At 38.8% G+C, this 24242-nt stretch overlaps 1 protein-coding gene across 10 annotated transcripts in view; it reads left to right on the forward strand.

Moving 5' to 3' along the window:
* ncam1a (neural cell adhesion molecule 1a) overlaps window positions 1-24242 on the forward strand; it is a 298057-nt gene that overhangs the window by 199692 nt on the left and 74123 nt on the right. For all 10 annotated transcript variants that reach the window (XM_028466134.1, XM_028466136.1, XM_028466137.1 and 7 more), the window contains exons 2-6: window positions 14156-14230; window positions 15187-15396; window positions 15480-15623; window positions 18566-18703; window positions 20266-20383. In XM_028466134.1, coding sequence (XP_028321935.1) covers window positions 14156-14230; window positions 15187-15396; window positions 15480-15623; window positions 18566-18703; window positions 20266-20383 — 685 coding nt within the window. The remainder of the gene's footprint in view (window positions 1-14155; window positions 14231-15186; window positions 15397-15479; window positions 15624-18565; window positions 18704-20265; window positions 20384-24242) is intronic.

Genomic DNA, 24242 nt, shown 5'->3' on the forward strand with positions numbered 1-24242 from the left:
GGGCACAGGTGTGTCTATTTTTACTTGGAGAGGAATCTATACACCCATTTACTGTTAGTAAACACAGACGGCTGCGCACGCATCCTGGCAACAGAAGCATGGCGGCTAGCGGAGGTCTTTCAAGCTACGCTGGTGCGTTATCAGTTAAAGATTGCGAAGCTTACTTGAAAAAGCTAACTTTAACTAATGGCAAGCGGCTCCCAGATCCCTGTACAGTTACTGAATGGGAGCATGACGTTAGTAAATGGCCCAATATTCAGTGGTCTGATATGTACTTATATTTGGTTGAAAACCCTAGTGTGTACACAAGAGAAAAGCTGCAAGCATACAAATCTGTTGATGAGTATGACTACGGACATGTACAGGAGGTGAGATACCACGACATTGATGAAGATTTTTGTGTCCTAAAGTCTGAAATCCTACCCAGCCAAAGGCAAGGGAAGAAGACTAAGATGTATAAGGCATGGGTAATTCAACAAATCAACAAAGCGGAGAACTACATACACACTACAAACTGCACCTGTATGGCAGCCTGAAGCCAAAGCTGCGTTCGGTGGCTCTGAAACGGCCGAGAGCCCTTGGTATGCGATGGAACTTAAGTCGCTGTTGAGTGTTTTGGTTTGAACAACCATAAACACAACAACCTGACATTTTGATGCGACTGCTCAGCTTTAGATTTATGTTAAACTTCCTCGTGTGATGTCGACAATGCTGGGTAAACAGTCCGAGGCAGTACTTGTTTTTCCACAATGCTCACACACATCTTAGTGATGGCGTAGACTGCGATTGGGTCTATACCGGATAGGACTCGAACACCGTTCATATAACCTAAACCTCACCGGATCACCTTTTGGGGATTACCCTGGCCATACCTCATGAAGGAGCTTTGACTACTTTTTTTTTATACTCAAGCTAGCGTAGGTGTCATAAAATGTTCAAGAAAACTCTCCTTGCAGGGTTCGAACCTACAAATTTTCACTGTGACCATAAAACTGAAGTTTGTCTTTTTGTTCTTAAGTACAAGAAGGACTCAAATGGACATAGTATTTTATTTAAAGATAACCTTTAACCCAGTCTGTTTTTCTAGAGTTCAAAATCTGTTTGTTACATACACAAATGTAACTTCGTTTTCGCTGTAGGAGTTTCCTAATTTGATTACGAGTTTGTGGCTCCTAATGCTTTCCTTTAGTTTGGAAATGGGTCCAAATGGCGTTTTGATAGATAAAGGTTACCGACCTCTGCTATAGGTCGTAGGTAATGGACTATCTGTATTATCTAGGTACATTTCCTTTGACATAGAAACTGTACCTTGTATTTGATGTGCATTATAGTGTCAAGGTCTGTTTTCTATGACATAGGATTTGGACCCTCCATATAAAATGTGCCAAAAATATGGGGTCCAATGGACTGGGAAGGGGTCAATATTTTATTGACGGGTACGAGTGTGGACCCAGGGGTCCTTATTACGCTGTGGAAAATGGCCCCCGGATCCATTTACAAGATTACTGTGGCAGTGTTCTTCTTAAAGGCCACAACCATCACCACTCTCTTGAAAGTGTTGAGCACCATCTTGTTCTGGCTCCACTGGGTCACCGAGTGGTTGATCTCCCAGCTGGCTCATCCCCACCAGAGATGATTTCAAAGAGGGTTGTATCAACCATAAATATTAGGTAATTTTGGTGAGTGTACGAGTACAGCTGTTTAATGGGTATAAAGGGAGAAAGAGCAGTCTTTGAGAATGATTGCGTAGCCATATTGTATTATTATTATTGAAGATGCTCCATACATTTGTTTGTACCTTAGTGATTTCACATGGTAAAGATGTCAAAGTTCTGGGCATGGTTCCCAGGAGCAGCTCTGCATATGCTCATTCCTGTATGAATCATCCCAGCAGTTCTGAATGACCCCCATCACTTCTTCTTCAATGTGTCCCACTGGAGTGGGGGAGTTTTGCATTTCACATCCAATGACAGGAAAAAACTACTCTGCTTTGGGTAGAAGTAAACTTCATCACCTTGTGGTGACGCATAGCTGCATGCCTGGAGCAATTTTTTTTAATACAGGTACATGTGATATTCTCTGCAGGGTTTATGCACCCAGCCTTGACTTTGCTGCCTCACTTGTAGCTTTCTGTTCAAATTGCCCATAAATATGACACATTTTAACAAATTATAGGGATTTGTAAACCATTAGTCTTTTACAAGAAAAAATGGTATTTTTAGAATAGAATAGTTGGTTATATAAATGTATTTCATTTGGTTTGAGGGGGGAAAAAAAGACAAAGGACAGACCTTTGAACTGCATGAGCACATTTATGCTCACCCAGGCTCACTCTCCACTTACAATGCACTTGGATGACAGCTGAAGTGGTGGAAAGAGATTGGGGGGTGGAGGAAGGAGGTGGGGGTTGTCAGGGTGGTGATAGCGACAACCATAATCCTGACAAAGCCGAGCTGGTGACTGACTGAAAGATGTAAAGGGGAAGGAGCTGAGGAGCTGACACGGCTATGTCAGTTTGATTAAGGCCTGACACCCACACACGGCACATGGAAAACAGACGCTTATTGTTTTGTGCATGCCTGAAAGTACAGGCGGTTCATGATAAGTAGTGGAGACAGTTGGAAAAGTGCTCCTGAAAGGCTAATTTGTCTGCTTCTGAAGAAGAAATTGGAAACAATTTGTTCAAAGCCGTTAGTGCTTTTGCGAGGGGGCTGAGTGGAGCATCTAGTGCAGAGAAATGTACAACATTTGTGTAAAATACGTCATTTTCCATTCATCTTTGTATCAACATTAAAATAACAAGTTTACGGTCAGTAAGACTCTTAATAATGATTCATGAGCTGATATTTGGGTTGAATACTGAATCATGGACCACAGCATCCCAATGAAGGTTGTATGGTTACAACCATCTGTACAATTATGTATTATATCACCCCCATCCTTTAATAAAAGCTGTGAGCAAAATAAAAACACCAAGACATAAAATACTGTTAGTTTTTCAAGCTTTATTCAGCTTTACGTACTAGAACTGATGCACAGCCCGGTAGTTGGAGACCTTTAGACTGCTTCCTAAATTTGCATTTAGTTCTAAACAAAAATACAACCTTATAATAGTGTGTGTTGGAGGATTTGGAAAACTAGAAATTATGTTTTCATTCATCTTACAAATACCTTTTGTTCCTGTGTCTGTGGGTGGCTGTTTGACTAACAACGGCTTACCTAATAACACAATGAGAAATACATAATAATAATGCATTAGATTTCATATAGCACTTTATCAAAGACACTCAAAGCGCTTTACAGAATTAAGGCGGTATCCTTTCACTCCACACTTAGTGGTGGTAAGCTACTATTGTAGCCACAGCTGCCCTGGGGCAGACTGACGGACGCAATCGGCCCCTCTGACCACCACCAACACTCACTCACACATTGTATTCATACTAGACAATGTGTATAAAGTGTCTATGGGGGGTGAATCCATTCTAAATTTATGCGCACCAGTCCATCACACGTGTACCTGCCTGCCTTGCACTAAACTTACCTAATTAAAGTAGTCAGGTGTAGTGGCAGGTGTGGCGTGAGCGAAGCTACAGTGGTCAGGCGCGCTACGCTATCTCGCACCGTCTGCGTGACATGTAAACAAAAAAAAATATTGCTCGGCGTGGAGGCACATGCAGGTCAGTAAGCTATGGATCCACCCCCCATACTCACTCACACATGCTTACTGACTTGCAAGCGCATACACGCTAAGACTGTGTTAGATAGTGAAGCACGCCCGACCACTGTAGCTTCACTCATGCCACACCTGCTTCTACGTGTGACTAATGTATTTATGTTTGTTCGGTGTCATCCAGGTGTGGCGTATGTTTGCATACACTTTAAAGTGTATGCGGACATATGCGGACGTGACTTGTGCATTGTGCCCGTGTACCCATTGTAAGTCTATGGGAAATGTAGATGTAGTGTCAGACGTGCAGGCGCAGGGTACGCGTTCGATGGACTGGTGCGCATGAATTTTGAATGGTCCACCCCCCATAAAGTGTCTTGCCCAACGACACAATGACAGATACCACTAGAGCGACTGTCCCCCACTGTGGCACCTGGTACTCTCAGTGGTCTCCCATCCAGCTACTAACCAGGCCCAGACCTGCTTATCTACTGAGATCTAACGAGATTGGGCAAAGACAGGCTGGTATAGCCACGATTACTGTATAACGTTAGTAGCAGAAAACCTGCACTAGAACTCTAAACTTTGCACCTCGATACTCTAGTTTGTATAGTCTGTTTTATTCCATTTGTATTTATTCTTATTTCCTAATTGTTATAACTACATCCCCTCAAGATGTTTGCTTTTACTTACTGTACATAAGATACCTCTTTTTACTATTTAACTGTCTGCACATTTTTTGTATATTCTGCACACCCTGAGTGATCCTATGCCAAATGTAACAAGTGAATTTCTGCATTGTGAGATCAATAAAGGATTATCTTATCTTATCTTATATCAAGTAACCAGGAAATTGTTGATTTGGATGTATGCAAATTATTGTTGATGTCACCGTACATTCAATAAATTGAACTTCCAGGGAAAGATTTGGGAACCATTTCAAATTGAAAGTGAGATTATCATCAGAAGCATCAACAAATGCAGTATATACTTTAATATATCTTGGAAATGCTGCGGCACACACAGGAGACCCTACAGAGTGTTGTCAGAGGTAAAATGCTTTCAGAGTGACAGACCTTAGGTAGAAAACACACACCAGTGTCAGGATCAGGAAGGGCATGTTTGTGATTGAGTGCTGGTGTTAATAGTCATTTTTAACGCCTGAACTTTGAGGAGGAGTTTTCTAAGGAGGTAAGATTGAGAGCTCAGGAGTGTCTGTGGAATCTGAAGAGATGCTCCTCTCTTATTATCCAGGATACAAGCAGACTTGACTTTACTTTAAAATGCGGACTTGGGGAGAGGAAGCTGTTAAGTGAGGCTTGTGCGCAGGTGTCTTTTTAGATTTTTGACACTTTGCGAAACAAATCACAAAAAAGAAAAAGGAAAAAAAAAACATATACCCATGTAACGGCACTCTTATGGACTATCATTGGTCTTCAATGTATGTATGTATGTCCGACCACAGCACATTAAGATCATCCAGACAGGGGTCAATTAAAAATGCAATCACGTAATTGATATTTAATTACAATTCTGTAATTGTCATTGTAATTTTATTAATCATAATTAAATTGTAATGAGTTTAGATAATTACGTTTTAATTGTAGTTGCCGTGAAAATTCTATAAAAAATGTCAATTATAATTTTACACAAAACTAGGGAACAACGTTACACCTTTATGTACAGTTCTACACATATGTAGGTCATTATTAAAATATGTTTCATAACAAACTTTTCCACATTTTAATAACATTGAAATCTGGGGTATACTGACACACAAAAAGCTCAAATTCCCACACCATTAATATCAAAACCTATATTTTCTATATTGATTAGGAAGCCAAAACGAGATAACCAATAGATAGGAACGAAATTATACGATAGATATTTGTTTTTAGTGTATTTTACAGCTATTTAGGACCCATTATCATAAGAGATGCTAAAAGAAAGCCAACGCAAGAGAGTTCAACTTTTATTAGTGCTCGGGAATTATGGTTCATTGTATTTGAGAACATAATTGCAATTGACTTTCAGAGGACATGAAATGATTGTAATTTAATTTTAATTGGGAAAAAATGCTGGTCACTGTAAATGTAATTGAAAGTGTAGTTGTAACCCTGCTCCCCAAGTCAAGAATTTCACCTGAATAAAGCAAATAAACGTTGCAACAAAACTTGTTGATATTGTGGCGACTCATGACCGAGTGACACGCTTTAGAATATACTGTGACCAGAAAGAGGGAGAAAATCAAACATTATAAGCTAATCAGTGATGATACAAAGTGGATGATTACCTGTGGTACTCATGTATTAGAAGAGTGGTTCTCAAACTTTTTGGGCTCAAGTACCCCCTTTGTCTGACTACAACATTTTGATCAGAATTCTGTGAAAAAAAAAACACTCTAGAGCATAAAGATGGAATGAATGAGTGATAAAACACATTTTAAAGAATCTTATTTTGTAAATAAGTGCCTCCTGATTAGATTCATTTCTACAGATCCTGATGTGGGACCAAGATTGGCCCTTGTATTTTAAATTAATGTTTTAATCAATATCATTTCTATCATCATTTTGTGTTTTTGTGTCATTTTGTCTGGTTTTGGTGTCATTTTGTGCATTTTGTTGTTCTATCATTCAGTTTATTTTTCTCTTATTTTGTGTGTTTTTTGTATTACAGTTCTTTATTCTCTCTCAGTGTGTGTGTTCTCTTGTTTTTGTTGTCGTTTTGTGTGTTGCTGGTAATGGTATTTTTCTCTTATAGTGTGTGTGTTTTTGGTATCATTTTGTGCATTTTGTTGTTTGTTTTTTTTATTTTTCAGTATATTTTTCTTTCACTTTGTGTGTTTTTTCTTGTCTTTTTGTGAATTGCTGGTCATATTCAGTGTGATTATAATTTTTAACTAAAAATTAACATTATAAAACTCCATATTTTTAATGCTTTCATTTGTTAATTTTCCTCTCTCTCTCTCTCAAATACCCCCTGTCGTGCCATCACGTACCCCCATTAGAGAAACAATGCGTTAGAAGAAGCGTTAAATTAATGTTATATCTGACAAACGTCTTATTTCATACCAGGGGTTAGTAACCAGCTCTGCACAGTACTGTATGTGACATTTCAGCACTGTGTGATACTGTGTGTGCTTGCACTGACATGACTTGCATGCTAAACACCAACAGCTGACTGTGGTAGCCTTCTTGTAACAGAGGCGGTCATCCCCGGCTGCCAGGCTCCAATTAGGCATGCAAACCTGCTGATCCACGACGGGGATGAAGCTGCCTTACACTGGAGCTTTTAAACCGAGCAGAACTGACTCCTTTCTACTTTGTTTTGCTCTGTAGATTTACAGAAAAAGAGGGGATGATGAAAATGTGACCCATTTAAATATACATGGAGGCAAGTTATGCTGGTAAATTGGTAAAAGTGTGTAGTGTAGCAGACTTTGAGTCCGTTCTCAGGAGAAAGGAGAGGCCTCATTGTGACTCTGGGGTTTTAGTCGCTGGTTCCCAAAACCTCACAGGCTTCAAAGTGCAGAAGACTTAGTGGTAAATTAATGCGCCATTGCTGATACCGCTTCTGGGCTTACCATGGAAAGGTTTAAATGGGCTTTTTAAACTTTGGCAAATTAATAACTCGAACAAAGAGTCCGCATGGTGGGCACAGTGGGCATACTTTAGTATGCAAATGTCTTGGCCAATCAATGTGTGTGTGTGTGTGTGTGTGTGTGTGTGTGTGTATAATCAGGGAGTTTTAACTCATGCTTTTAGCTTCTTTAAGCTTTTACCAAAGTCCCTAATCCTTCAATACTTGACGACAGGGCAATTTAGCCACAATAAAAAACAAGCTTGGACTTGATGAAACAGAGATAAATGAAGTGGGTGCCGTGATTTTAATGTTTTTGCGAGTGTTGCATTTTAATTAAAATGCCAACGTTTGTTTGTGGTGAGGAACCAACAGTATAACATATTGTTCGGTTATCACGCCCTTTTAGTTTTTGAGCTAATCTAATTGCAACAAGTCTCAGGTTCAATCGCCTCAGCTTGTTAATGACAAAAATAATTTTCATTAAAAATGTTTTAAAAAAAATCATAAAAAAGGTGAAAAACCCCCAAAAACAACAACATCCTGATTTTTCTATTGGCAGCGGCTGGTAATGACTTTATGTTAGTGATACTTAACTAGACATATGTGTATCTCTGAGGGTTCTGCGAATCAATCCTACATTTATTTGAGCCTGGAATTAAAACATATAAATCTTTCCACAATTATCCGAACCCTGTTTACAAAGCGGCACAATTTACGAGATGCCACAATGCTGAAGTAACACAAATTCAGGATGGCTTTATGTGTTCTTCATGATAAGAGAGGGGAATTCCATGACAAGTTTTTATTTTTTTTTTATTTTCACTTTCTCAAATTAACTTTAACAAAGTCAAACGGAAATGGTTTTACAACATGTATTTCCATATACTATGCATACAACACTGACTGTATACCCTCATTTGCATGTTTTGAGACAATATCAAGCCTTTAAATGCATTTTTCCCAGAAAACTAGTGGTTGAATGTACAGTCAAGAGACTATAATGTCTAATCCCTGTGAATCACCCCACACGTGTAGTACCAGATCTCCTGATTACACTCCCTCTTTACTTAAAGAGTAACTAAACCCCAAACCCACTTTTTTCTGCTGAATAATATGTATTTACAGTGCTGTTTATTAATCCTCGTCCCACTCTTTAGTAAAAGTATTTTAATTTTGTGTATTTAGTTGTAAAATGTCAGATATACTGGCCTCTAATGGTTTAACGCCAGCTATTACAAGTGAATTTTACTATTGGCTGAAACGGATTCTTTAAGATTCCCCTGCGTCATCAACTTTCACTGTTGGCCCCGCCCCTCCTATAAAAGCTGAGAGGAGGGGGGAGGGTTTGTTTTTGACTCTGTGCTTCTATAAAGAGCAGATTCTACGCTAAGCAGAGGGTTCATCAAGCTACGTGTGTATTTACAGACACATCTACGCTATGAGTGTATTCCCGTCTGTCTCTGCGTGTGCGCGGACATGTTTGTCCGTCTTATCGCTATGTGTGCGAGGTGGTGGGAGAGCAGGGCTGTTTGAGTGTTGTCTGTAAGGCTGTGCGTGAGTTTCACGTAGTGATTGTGTGTGCCTGTGGTTGTAGTGACAAATTTCAGCTTATGAACTCGGTATGTGTGTATTACCGTCTTTCTCTGCGCTGGGCAGCCAGAGTGGGCGTGTCTTACTGCTACAGAAGTGACAGCCATAATCAATGCATATTTTGAATTTCCCTCCTAGTGGCAGGTCAGCAGAAAGCAGGGGTTTAGTTACTCTTTAAGGCTCGATTCTAAACAGTTGCTGGCTCTTTGTATTGTTCCATCTGTCCACCTGGTTAATGTTTCACATATTTTGGTTGGTTTTTAACTTAGTTTGATTTTAGGAATGTAACGATTACAAAATTACAAAATGGGACTGTATATAAATGACTGAAAAATATTCCTTTATTTTTTTGGGGAAAATACTATACTATTTTTCATTGTCAAAAGAATCCCTTGATAAACTATTCAAAACAATGCAATTTAACTAAAAATAAATCTTGAATGAAATAAATAAAGGAATAATACAAATGAAGAAGAAGCTTATTATTTAAATTCTGGTTCTATAGTAAACAATACAAAACTGAATAATAGTTCTTTTTAAAAGTGCAACTGAAAATGTATTTTGTGCCTTAACACTGTATTTAGGTCAGATCTTTGTTTGGACCAGCAGAGGGCGCTGGTAACCCAGTGGTTGGTTGGCATGCAGATATTTTGCAGTGAAGAAGAGATGCTATGCTTGCAGACAGAGCTAATAGAAAAACGTGACTTTTACAGATATTCACGTGATATTACAGATATTCTTTCGCTGCTAAATGAATCATTTATGAATATGTTTAAGAGTAGAAGATGGCCAGAAAGAAAGTATTAGCAGATTTCGCTCGCCACCAACACTTCTGGGTAGCGCCCTCTGCTGGTTAAAAAAAGTACTGCGATTCAATTTTCACAGCATCGATGTGAATCGTTATACCTATGAATCGATTTTTAACTGCCTTACGATTAATCGTTACATCCCTATTTGATTTACAACTACATTTTGCTAAATATACATACTTTGTATGTTATTGAATGGGATGTGTTTTTACATTAAATAAGCCACATTGCACACTACTCCAATCTGTCTACCTGCTTCTTCACCTCTACAACTTTCCCTACTAACATGAAATTCACATAGATATCCATTTACCCAGCCATTGTTTTTTTCTACATCTACTTACTTTCGCCAGGATTATTATTGACAGAGCTTGATTTTGCTGACTAATGGTAATACAAGGCAGGATACCAACTCATCACATTGTCCACACACACAGGAACGGACCATTACCAACACTTACACATGGATATTCAATACATATATTCAGTGTAATGCATTTATGATAAGTGCTGTTAGATAACAGTGGTGCCACTGTTGCAAAAGAAAGAAAAACAAAGCACATCTAATTTTGTGTACATTTAATATTTAGGAGCACATTTAGTTTCAAAACTGGTAACTAGTGGCTTACATGTGTCCCTCTTTTCACTTTTGTGCAGTCCCCAAAACAAACACACAATAGGACAACAAGAACACTTGAATAGAGACATGTGGCCAATGTTGGCCATCTCTGCTTTAGTTAAATAGCTTTTATATGCAGAATCAATACAATTTTACAGTCTCAGAGCTAGTTGCATATTTAAGTGATTCCTGTTTTATAGACTGAAACACTAACCCATCATGGGATACAAAGAACTATCACAAAGAGGAAGACACTGTCACTGTCATGTTTGCTTGTTTATTGGCTGTTTTTTGGGAGTTTCTTGAGTCTTGACTTAGGAGGATATACCTGTTTGTCAACTGCTGGTCCTCGGTGCATCATCCTGTCATTGAGCGTCATTTCCAGGGATGAACATATCAAACGGTGCTGATGCTTGCTGTACTCCGTCATGAGAACGAACTAACAAGTCTTACTGTTGTAAAGATCACAAAAGCTCACCATTTTGAAAGCTCTATTTGAGCTACAACAAAGCTGTCTGGATATGTCAGTGAATGCAGTATTTCCCTCCTGGGATTCACTAGAATGTGATATTTCACTGTCCTCTCAAGCATTATCTCTATCGAGCTCGAACAGAAAACCATTTAGACGCATTTCATCACATTTACAGCCATATTTTCTACTTTTCAAAACCCTACAGAAGCTGCTTGTTTACTTGCCACTGATGACTGAAAATGTCACATGAAGATGGCTGCTACCCATAAGTTCTGCCTCAAGAAATAACATTGTTTGGCGATCACAATGGGAAAGCTGGTTTCAGTCTGTTTTTCAACTCAGTATTTACTGCTTGGAGTTCGTTCAGCGATTAAACCTGAAGACCTGCCCGTCGTGCACTTTCTTTTTTATAGCTTTCAATTCGCTCTCAGCGAGAATACAAGGCCACACTTTTGCTTGACGCACGAGATTCAACAACCACTTCATCCTGGAGACACTACACAAGTGGCCATTTAGAGGCATATGCTGAGGAAATAGCTGTGGGAATTGCTCTCTTTCCCACACCACCTGAACTCATTTTGTTGTCTTTAGTGTAGCAGATATGATCAGTTGATTTTCTTTTTCACCCCGCCTAAGCAGGCATGGATAGAGTTTGCAGCACGGTATCTGTGATCTTACTTGCTGAGGGATGGAAATGGATATGTTGCCTTTGTATCTACCTCCAGCTCGTAAAAGCAAACCCACTGTTGGTAGTGGTTTCTCATGTCTCCAGTGCATACACACGTCCTGAAACAAAGGGCAATGTATCGATGTGTGAAAACACAACTTTCATTACAAAGAAATGGAATTCAAAGTAAAGGGACAATGTGAAATTACCATTACACACACACACATCTCTTCATGCAAAACACCAATTTATAATGTTAGACTATTTTAAAAAATCTTTAATATTTGAACATAATTTGAACCTTCTTACAAACCTCTGGATTTGCACAATAACATTGAGACAGGAACCAGTAAATCTATTTGAATCTGTGGCCAATAAAAGGCAAAGTAGTAGATGCAACACCAGCAAAAAAAAAAAAACTTCAAATATTCTACTAAATTTTATTAAACAACATGATGAAAACAAAATAAAGTAGATCTCTTGAATTACTATATTTAGGGTATCTTGTTTTACGTTAGCTGGGAAAGGTTAATCAGACAACTGCCACCAGTTGATGGGTTATAGGGCAAGTTGTGGCAAGAGATGGGACTCAAGCGAAGATGACACGAAGAAGGCCACGAGAGTGAAGTCAAAACAAAGTCCATTTAAGATCAAAACCAAACACCACACTCAGTTTTAAGCCCACCCAAAGGGAGCAAACAAACAAACTCTCCTTTAAAGAGTACAGTCGAGGCAATTAGGAGATGGGGCACACCTTGGTGGAGACAGGAGGGAGCAAGGGAACCTGCTCATCTACTTAGCGTACACTGACAGGACTTAGTAGTATGGAAAACCAAGAAACGAAACCTAACCCACAGGTAAACATCTGGAATATAATAAACGAAAAACCAACAAAGTCACTTCTGACTAAAACAAGTTAGACGACCAGACAACAAAAGTAAAATACTACATTAACCTAAATACCTCCAGACAACAATAGAAGTTTAAACAATTCCTAAAAATGCTTGCTAAAGGAAAACCCAAAGCCTAACCTCCAAACCAACCACTGGAATGAATACAAAAATAAACCCAAAAGACAAATATGAATTTTCAAGTAAACACAAAACCAAACCTGAACATATAAACTATGTATGGGCTGTTTTGTTAGAGAATTATTTATATTAAGCTGTTGAGTCTGGATGTAAAACCCTCTAAATAAAACAGAGCAATTGAAATGTTGCCGTTGTGTTATTGTGGGAAACTACACGTTCAACAGTATATTTTTCTTACCTTGCAATGGGAGACACTAGCCTCTGTAATTGCAATAGCATTGATATCTAGATCATATCATGGGATGGAACCTTTTTAACATAATTCAACGAAAGGGCTGCTTTAAACAGAAGCACTTTAAAAGCTAACAAACAACCACTCTTGCAGCTTAATGTGGCAGATTGTTGTAGAAACTCTGCCCTGGATTCTTTATGGATGAACTTTTCATAGCTGGGATTTATAAAGAGCACACCTCAAATGTTCGGCTTATGAACAAGTAGGATTAAAGCTTCAATCACTGTGTCAGCTTTTACAATTCCAAATGCTGCCGTCATTTACCACATAATAGCATTTTAGCAGGGCTGTAGTCACGCACTGATGCATGCAAGTGTCTAAAAAGAGCCACAAAAGCTACCGCTGTGACACCGCCTCCTTTGTCATTGATGTGTTAAATATACAGTATATATATTTTTGGACTGGAGTTGAATTATGAAACGTCAACCTCTACATATTTCTCCAAAGATGGTGGCCTACCTGTCTTTGAATGGCACATCTCACCAATTATTCCTGCGAACCTCCTGGTGAGATTTGAGCTGAGAGCGACTCACTCATTTGTGTGAAGTGGCAACATGCTGTAAGCTCAGCAGGATCGCTCCGTCAAGCTCCGCATCACGATTCACTGGTATTTCTACTTCACAGTCGCAACTTGCCTTCTTTGCCACTTATCGGCGAAGTCTCCACATGTCACATTTCAAAGAAAAAAAAAAAAAAAAAAAAAACACAAAAAAATAAACTTAATGGATTCTGTTGCACAAATACTAAAGCCTGTTTACTCCTTATATTCTCTATGCCCTCTTCACAACAATGACGACTCAATTCAAGGCTGGATAGACTTCACTGTTTGTGTTGCACCATATGCTGTTGTTGGAGAAGCTGGAAGGGATTAGAGCTGCTCCGACCTTTCGGAAAAACTGGTTTCCGGCATCTCTGCAGATTGTATATTTCTGTGGCACATAAGACACATTTGATTTCCTCAATGTCGCCATCTTGTCTTTGTAAACATGTGAAGGAAAGGGGGGGTGGATGAGGAGTTTGTATGAGAAGCAGACCAGAACTAAATAACAAAAATAGCCACTTTCTATTGCAAAGTAATCTTGCAGGTGCAGTTTATGGAGCTCGCGTGCTGGTATGGCCAAACTTCAGGCCTCCTCGTCTCAAAGCAGTTGTAGTTTCCTTTGACGCTGTTCCTGCCAAAATCCTCCCAGGGGTGGATCACAAAGAATACAATGGTATCAAAAACAAGAGAAATATGAATGTGATGCGAGAACATAAAAGCCTTTCAGCCTGCTGTTTGATATATTGATGGTAGACCTGAACATGGTTGTCCCCTTGAGCTGCAGAAGCAGTTTGACTTTAAATCATGCATTAATGTTCTTTACCCTTTCTCACTATTAGCCGGTGACTGCGAGTCTAATTTATATCCTGTTCTGCTTTATTCCAGCTTCCCTTGAAGTGGAAATCATTCCAAGAGCAGGAGGGATCAGCATTGGAGACTCGAAATTTTTCATCTGTCAAGGTAAGACACAAACATGGATGCAAATAACATGTGAATTAATCCTGAGCAGTGTCATTGAGGGTTTTTTTTTTTAGGTTGAGTAGATGATAAATTGCTTCCGCCACATGATTAAATGATTTAAAAACATATTCAACAAATTAGAAATTATCAATATTTTCGGGGTTTTGGAGGACTAGACTTGAACTCTGAGTGGGTTTTTAATTCTTGATTGCATAAGTATGTAAAAGTTTATTTTTTGTAGCATTCTTCCATGAAAATATGTATGTATCAAAGTGTTTTACATTCAGAGGGCAACTGCCTTGTAATAAAACACTTCACAAACAGATCTATTATTTATGAGGACCTTTCAATCCTTTTGATTCAACTTAGGAATGTTTACAGGGAGATGGCATTTGACATTTTCTAAATCTTATTCACTCATTTACAGACATTATGATATTTGAGTGTTTTCTTTGCTTAAAGGTCCCATATCATGCTATTTTTCACCCATCTCCATTTGTTCTAAGAACCACAAAAACATAGTATTTGAGGTTTATTTTCCCAAACTCGCCTGTTTTCCAGAGTTTTTGCCCTTTGAAAAGTCACTTTCTGAGCAACTCTACACAAACAGGCTGATTTGCGTCCTACTTATGCATATTCATGAGAGGGCGTGTCTATAGACGGGAAATTGACTTCCTTTAATGAAAAAAAACACTTTGGGCATGTGTATGAAGCCTTAATAGCACTTTTATGATGTTTAAAGCACAGAAAAGTTGATTCAGCATAACATGGGCCCTTTAAAGACAACAACAAAAAGTTGCAGTTTACATTTAACTGATGAGAGTTACAGCTTTATCAAACGCATTATTTTGTTTAGGAATCACTAAGTTTGTAAATTTAACATAGGCGTGCATGTGTGTTCACCTGGACATTCACATACACATTCCAGCTTTGGAGATTTTGAATTTGTTTTTCAGTGACGGGAGATGCAAAAGACATCGACTGGTACGACCCAAGAGGAGAGAAGATCCTTCCTAATGGCCCGGACATTTTTGTCAGCCGCAACGATGAATCTTCATCAACTCTCACCATTTACCACGCAACGACGGAGAGTGCCGGCATGTACAAGTGTGTTGCAAAGAACGAAAACGAGCTGGCTGAAGACAGAGTCCATGTAGAGATTTTCCGTAAGTATCCATGTTTTTTTAATGTTGGTAACGTACTAAAGACTTGAAACATGTCTCACATTTGTCTTTACTTTTACTTTTAGAAAAGATCACCTTCGAGAGTGCTCCCAGTCCTCAGGAGTTCAACGAAGGCGATAATGCCGACATTATCTGCAACGTGGTTAGTTCACCGGCTCCCTCCATCGTTTGGAGACACAAAGGCTCCATAATCCAGCCCAACAAAGACGGTGAGCAGGTTTGATTTATACACTCCATCACCTGGGGCTGCCTTCCCCAGCCATGTGTCGAGTCGTGCTATTGGTCTTCCTAGATATGTCCGCCAGCTCATGGTTTCCAATCAACTTTCAACACTTTTCCTCATCGCCTTTTCCTGCTTTTTGTTTCTTGCTCTTTCAAAAAATAAATGGTTTTTAGACCTCATGGACCACATGTGAACATTAGAGACTTCATGACAATCTTTGCACTCAATTGGAGCTACATTCAACACAAAGTGTGAAATTTGTTAAATATTAAATAATGACCCTGATAGCACTGAGCTAGGATTGCATTAGCCGCTAATCACACTGGCTTTTTTTCACTGGTGGTTTATGTTGTTATGAAACTCACCCAGTTGGATGTGTCACTGGTGGGCGGGGCTTCGCTTCAGACATGCGTATAAAGCAAATGGGGACATTTTTTGATCCTGCGGTAGTTTTCGTACGGCAGATGCGTCCGGTGCTGCAGAAGACACATTCGGTGTGAACGCAGCATAAAACGCAGGCAAGAGCACCTAAGACAATGCACCAGGAAGCATTGCTTACTAAGGGAAGGTCATCAGGACGATGGGCTTCACCTATAAGATAACAGGAGAAAAGAGTTGTAACTCAAGCTCCCTGTACCTACACACTGTCGAAAGAGGGGGTGCTAAAGGGACTCTAACCCACTCTGAGACTCAGTTCCCAGGAGAAAAACAAAACAATTAACAGCCAAGTCAATCAATTAGAAGAAATTGTTCAACTATTTTGATCAGTAGACAGTTCACTACTATATTCATGCTCATGTGTCCCATGAGTGCATTCACTTCCTTGAGATACTGAATAAAAGCTTTGTACAGGTTGTTGCTCCTTTTGAAAGAAAAGCAGCTGTAATTAACTTCAATCTGTTACCACGGATTCCAGTGCTGTGTCAGAGCCACAGTGGGAAACCCAGCAAAACCAAACAGTAAAGGATATGATATAGAAAAGTCCAAATTTACACTCGCATTAAAATCCCCTCTTTTCCCCTTTGTTGATGCCTTTGTTCTGCACATTAGCCGCTTTGCCAGTAAACAGGCTTTGAGCTGTGAGGCATGACCCAGAGCTGAGTTTGTTGGCTTTGTTCTGCAGGATCTGGAGGAACATTAGACAAAGATAAAAGGTGCTGCGGCATAAGTTTTGTATGTATTTGGATAATGTAAATCAAAGGACGATCTCTAACGAACACAAAAGTATTGAAATCTGTCTTCTCATGTCAGCGTGATAACGAAGGATAGTAAAAAGTTGGTAAGTGAGCATAATCTTCGGAGGTTTATTTAGGAAACTCCTACAGGCGCCAATCGCAGAGGAAGATTGGGTTTACTCTTGAACTATTTTAACCTCAGTCACCCCTTCTCTTATGACCGCTGGAGAGCCTGGAGTCACCCCAGTGTTGTGGTCAGAACAACTTTTATCTTGAATTCTTGTCTAGGAATGGACCTCATGGAAAACCCATATAATTGTAACCAGGCCTGTAAACCAATAACTACTTTTTGTGAACTTTTTGCAGCCGTGAACCCAAGTTTGTGATGCACGATAAACTACTGTGTACCTTTAACAGGCTGATTTTTGTATATTGTGCATGTATCTGGGATCATACAGCTCTACGTGGTAGGATGCACTGGGAATCTCAACAGAGCCATGTGACTTTGAATTTGAATTTATTTTGACAGTCTTCAGAAAAACAAAAACAGAACAAACTCTATTGTCTTAATTCTTCAGCCAAAAGGGTAGGAAGAAGCAAACCGTATACATACCCATCACAACAAAACAAGGTTCTCTAGATAATATCACACACACAAAATTAACTTATAGTACTATTTTTACAATATACATTCAATATATCTTCTTCAAAAGTTTTGTATATACAGTTTCTACATGCACATCAAACATATATACACAAACGCAAAAACATATACATGAATGTACATGACATGTACATAATATCAATTATACTATTTCATCTCTTCGACACAAATTTAATCAATTATATTTAGTGTGGCAATATATACTTTAATAATATTCTTTATCAAAATACATACCTTTTATTATGTTTATTAAGTATCAACATATTTTATACTATTACATACATGTTGTATATTAATGCTGTGGTAGGTAAAATTGTTGCTCTTTTTTTTTTTACATACTAATGATATGTGTTAAAAAGCTTTATTTATTGTATTGTATCTTGAAATGTAGTTTTCCTTTTAAATTATACTCCCCTTCCCTCTTCCCGTGCTAAGGATGGAGAGATTTTACAAAAACTACTATTCTAGTTAGAGCTGTGTACTGTATTTATTGTTGGGGAAAATAGTGGGTTGTGTAAAGTAAAATACAAGATATAAGTAACCTCAAATGCTTTTACCGTGGATGAAACGACATCGTATTTGACAGCTGGTGTAACGCCATGGATGGATTATCTGAAGAGGGATTGTTAGCCCAGTAAATTGGATAAATCTTAAAACTGATGGGAAGAAAATGTTCAATGTCCCACACCTGCATTCCTCTAAGCACATAATTATAAGCCTCAGTGAACACCGTATTATTTAAGGTTATACACCACGCCTCGGTACTAGACAGGTACGGAAATTGAAATATCTCTCATATCATGTTTTTACCGTGGCATTCAGACTCCAGCAGAAAAGTTTCTTCTCGTATTCTTAAGAAATGAGATTAATATCTGATATGAGCCATGCTCAAGGGATTCCCTGTAAATAGAGATAGTTCTTAGCCCGGTGACATTTAACGTACACGCTGCATCCATAGAATTAAAAGACGGATTGGGTGTGTAATGTATCATTCATTTTAAGTACACATCCACATCAATGATTGTTTTGTATTCTTTGATGTTTTTAACACTCTCTCTGCACTGTTGTTATTTTTCCTTCTCGTATTAGTGCGCTTCAAAATTACAGCCAACCACCACCTCCTGATCCATGGCATCAAGAAGACGGATGAGGGCATGTACAGATGTGAGGCCCGGGTCATCAGCAGGGGGGAAATTGATTTCAAAATGATAAAGGTCATTGTTAATGGTGAGTGCATTTCGTCACCTTTTCCTCCTGCTTGTTCTGCTATTAACTGAATGGTTAGCTTCTCTCCATCATTGCCGCTTGATGACCAGAAAACTCTTGAAATTCAGTCGGTCCATGTTGCTCATCTGTCTGCTTTCCAAACTGTCTGAATCCAGACAGCTGTGGGTTGGAATGTTGGGATGTCAGTCATGGCATCTCCTCACTAATCGCTAAAATTTAAAGGTGAAAGTAATGCGTTACAAGTACTCACGTTACTGTCATTGAGTTGCTTTTATGAGTACTTGTACTTCTAAATCAGCAATTATACTTGTAGTTAAGTACGTTTGAAATGAAGTAATTTGTTACATTCCTACACCCAACAGGTAAGTTATTATTATTAAAATAATGAATTATTATTTTTTGTTTTAAAATGATCAACAGACATTGTGAAACTACAAAAAATGACATGACCAGACATCAATCAAATGCATCACTTCATAGCCGACCAACCAGATTAAACGTAATGCACCGCCCCAAAACAGCATTAAATGGCTATTATTTTCTTAGTTTTGCAGTTCATAAATGAGTACTTTCTTCATTTTGAATTAATTGGTGTTATTTTATTTATTTTTAAACAATTGTACATTGACAAACCTTTTATTTTATACAAACACCTTTGTGGAAAATGAATTGTTGATGTTTCTCTTCCTTTTTAAGTTTATACATGAGTTGTTTACTGTATGCGGGGAACCGTGGCAAGATTTATTACCAAAAATAAACATGGGGGGGGAGTAACTAGTGACTTTTACTTTGAGTACTATTTTATTAAGCTAGTTTTTACTTGTACTTGAGTATTTTATATATGTCTTGTACTTGAGTACAATATCATTCAAGTAGCAGTACTTCTACTTTTTTTTTACTTTTAATATATTTTCACTTGTGGTTATGCTCCAATCCACACCTACAAGAGTCAGACTTATAATTAGGTGCTCCACTTAGTTCTTTTGTTACTTTTCAAAATGTTGACATTAAGTGTACCAGTCAGATGCAAACAGTTAACAGCTGCATAGACCATTTTATGGTGGACTCATTCTGCAAAGACGTGCGTATTATTGTTGATATGCAATTAATAAATCATTACCATAAGAGATGAACCAACCATATTCCTGCACTGACACAAAACGGGTGATTGCATATGGAATAAAGGAGTGAAACATCGTGAGCCTGAAAAATCCACAGGTGACCGATAAAAGGGTTTCGAGAGTAATGTCTCCTCCATTATTCTGTTTGATCAGAGTTTTTTTCCAGATCATGAAAGAACTCTAAGCTCATGTACTTGGTTGCTTGCACCATCCAAGGACACTCTGTTTGCAAATGGCACGATGCATTGAGTACGTCACTTTAGTCCGAAATGGCCGCTGATGCCTGGCGACGCCTGAGATTTTCTGTCTTAAATAGTATTTGGTGTAGAACTCAATGTAAAATGGCAATATGTTCCTGTCCGCAAGTTAAAACATTTTAACTTTAGCCATATTTATCAAGTTCAGATCTCTTATCAACTTAACGTTTCTGGTTTGTTTCAGTGCTGCCCAGCATCCGTGCACGACAGTTGGACGTCAACGCTACAGCAGACGTCAATGGCTCGGCTTTATTGGCTTGTGATGCAGACGGCTTCCCTGAACCCACCGTCACCTGGGCACGGTAGGCCATTCATCAGTGTCACTCATTTCATTCATTTATTTATCAGGCATGGTGCTCCCATCCATCAACAGTAAAAAAAAAAATTTATGGTTTGGTCACTCGTTTTCTTCACAACAAAAGCCTCTAATGAGCAAAGAGCCACAAGGTTTAATATATCATAGACCAAACAAAGCATAGCATATCTAATCAGATCGCTCCAAGTCAGAAGTTTGTGTTTTCTTAAAATGCGTTTTCAGCTGGTCAACAAAATGTCTTTTTTTTCTAACTCGGAAGACAATACAGTATGTGAGATGTGGAACAATCATGGTGTCCATGTAAGCTTCCTGATATCTCAAAAGAGTTTAACATGCCGACATATTTTGACAAGAGTCATAAAAGAAAGACTTGGGCTACGTTCACATTCCAGGCAAATGCGACCCAAATCCGATCTTTATGTCCATATATAACGTGCATTTGATCTGTAGTCTGAACAGCAAAATTCGTTTTTTTTCAAATCTGACCCAGGTCATTTTTATATGTGGTCCTAAATATGATACAAATCCAATTTTTCACAATGCGACTGCACTCTGGACGGCTGACTCCTATGTCATCACCATGCGAAAACGTCATAAATCTGAGTCCAAACATCCAAACAGCCCATTGTAAAGATGTAGCAGTGATAGTGTGATAAATCTGGCTTTCATTTTTTTCCACTCTCCTTAAAGTTATGAAGTGCTGACTTCCGTCTCAATGCAACACACAGTCCTACACTAGACGCCTCCATATACAGTAGTCCCTCGTTTATCGCGGGGGTTACGTTTTAAAAATAACCCGCAATAAGCAAAATTCGCAAAGTAGTCAGCTTTATTTTTTACAATTATTATACATGTTTTAAGGCTGTAAAACCTCTCACCACACACTTTATACACTTTTCTCAGGCAGGAATTAACATTTCTCTCATGTTTAAACGCTCTCAAAGTTCAAACTTTCGTAGATTTTAAAACATAAACCTGTTTGCAAACATACGGCACTTCAGAGTCACACTGCTAGCGATCAGACATTAATGCCGAACACATTCAGTCTTTGCTGACGATGACGTCACATCATCACGGACACCGGTCTGTGCAACCATTCAACCATGGAGTAGAAGCTGTGTGTGACCACCTGGAGCTGTATGACACGGCCTTTATAACCGGGACCAGACTAGGAAGGATTAGGCGTGGAGGAGAATCAGTGAGGAGGTGGTAGTAGCAGGTAAAAGTTCTCTCTGTAGCACTGAGCTAGCATAGCATTAGCCGCTAACCACACCGGCTTTTTTCACTGGTGGTTTATGTTTATGAGAGGAGAAAAAGGAGTACAGCTCCTCGCTTCAGCAGGCAGTGAAACTCACCAAGTTGGATGTGTCGCTGGTGGGTGAACGCAGCATTAGCCAATCAGGACGCAGAACACAATGTGCGTTCATACGCTGTAAAAAAATGCATCCAAAAACAAAAAAACAAATCCGCGAAACACCTGCCTGGTCATGGGTCACCTTAGGACCTCTTCTGCGCATGCGAGTTACTTCAGGGTCGCATTCCATTCATACTCCAAACTGATTGAACATGTATTTGATATGTAATATGGACAATCAAACACAAAAAGAATCTGATGTTTAAAAAAAATAGGAATTGTGCATTAAGACCTGCAGTGTGAACTTGGTATAAATCCAAAGACCCAGGTACTTAAACTCTGTCACAACCTGAAACTTCTGCTTAGAAATCTCTTTTTTTACTAAGTGCTTGGTGTTCTTATTTCTACTTCAATTCTCCAGCATATGAAGGCAATAGAAAAAAGCTCCTGCCATGCAAGGGAAAACATTTAAATGTGAAACTTTCCAAACTAAAACAATTCCTCATCATTCAGCCAGTAGAGTAGACAGTGACGTTGTGCCTTTCGGAACCCAGCGCACTCTCAGCCATATCACAAATGGATTCGAGGCCCGTGTGGTAATAGGGTGGAAGGTTTTTCATTGGACTTTTGCTTTCTCCATTACCGAGCGGCTGGACTCAGCAACAGCTGTCAGAGTGCTTCGCCGTAGACACAAAGAAGCAGATGCTAAATGGGTCCAAGAGCGGTGGAGGAAGGGTTTCACGCCTATATATTTTTTTTTTTTGCATCGTAAAATCTTACACAACAGTAGCTCTTATGCCCATTACATTCACATGGAGCAACGCAAAGGCTTGTTCTTAATGAACTCACATTAAACAGCCACAGCGCTACTCCATTTTACGTTAATGTTTTGCTTTGTAATAAAACTGATTCCCGTTCATTAACATGCAGGAAAACGCTGTGACACGCAGGCGTGAACAAAGGGAACATGCTGGAATATTTCTACCTTGAAAATTGGAAAATCAAAACACTTGAAGAAACACTTCAACAATGAGTGGCAGTGCAAATAGCATGTTTCACATTTAGTAATCCAGTGGGAAGGTTGTGTCGCCTTAATGAAGTCGGCTCTCTGATCAGGTCTCGGATAATGACAGGCTGGTCATTGCCCAATCCCGTTAGATCTCGGAAGCTAAGCAGGTCTGTGCCTGTGTAGTAGGTGGATGGGTGACCACTGAGTCACTCAGTGGTATCTGTCATTGTGTCCCTGGGCAAGACACTTCATATATATAAAATTGATGCATTATTATTATAAGGGCAATATGTTTGCTTAGTTTGCTGGTGAAGCTTTGGTTTACATTGTTTTTTATCTGCATGAACATAAATCACTTGCTATATACTTACGGGTACATACATGAAATCTGTTCTCTGCATTTAACCCAGTGTTTTTCAACCATGTGGGGTCGCCTGGAATTAAAATTAAATTGGGGTTGCCTGAAATCTCTATTAATTAAAAAAAAAAAAAAAAAAAAGAAAAAGAATAAAACACCTTACGTAAATGGATTGAAAGTACATTTTTTATTATTATTTTCCAAATACACATCACACATAATATCAAATAACTGTACTCTATTCTTAAACTTTCTCAATTATAAATCTAGTTCAAATAAAACACACTATGAAAATATCTTGTCAAATGTATAACACCAGAACACTGACCAATGGCATTCTGTTGATACCTCACACACGTCTGAGCTATGGGAACTGCCACCCCCTTATATAGCCTCTCAGCTGATTGCAATCAGCTGAGGGAGAACATCACAGGTGCATCCAATAGCTCCTGATGATTCTCTGTGACCTAAAAAATCCTCTGAAGACTGTACAACAGGACCTTTGAGAATCTGTCCATAACATACAGAACAAATGGACGTTAACATGATAAGAGGAAATCAAGCTTTGCAGTAAGTTTGTGTGTTTTTCTCTCACTTTTGTGTATTGTGTTGTGTTTCATATTTATTTAAAAAATGTGACAATTTCCTTTACTAAAAAGTTATTTTATGAACTGCAGAGGGGTATTCCATAAAGCGGCTTATGTTCAAACTCTGAGTATGTTCAGGCTCGAATGAGGGAAACTCTGAGTATCCCATTCCTAAACGCGAGGTATGTTCTTCTCTGAGTATGTTACCATGGCAACATTGTCCGTGAACTAAACCTGGTCGCTTGCAGGTTTTATCGAAGAAACTCTGGGTTTCTACCTGGCTCCGCCCACCTGAACACCCTTTCTGAACACTTTAATGAACCATGACACTTTTCCCTGAAACACATTAGTAACATCACACACCACAGACGTGCTCACATCATTACTAATGTTGTGTTGCTTTATGTTTTTTTTTTTTAAATTTTTTTTTTTTTTTTGGAAATGGTAGTTTTCTTTATAACATTGTGGATACAGAGCATTAAGTGAAAGACACTGAGAGGTTGATCTGCATTAAAACATCTACTGACGTTTGTAGTA

Source organism: Gouania willdenowi, chromosome 14, assembly GCF_900634775.1.
Source record: "Gouania willdenowi chromosome 14, fGouWil2.1, whole genome shotgun sequence".
Taxonomy (NCBI): Eukaryota; Metazoa; Chordata; class Actinopteri; order Blenniiformes; family Gobiesocidae; genus Gouania; species Gouania willdenowi.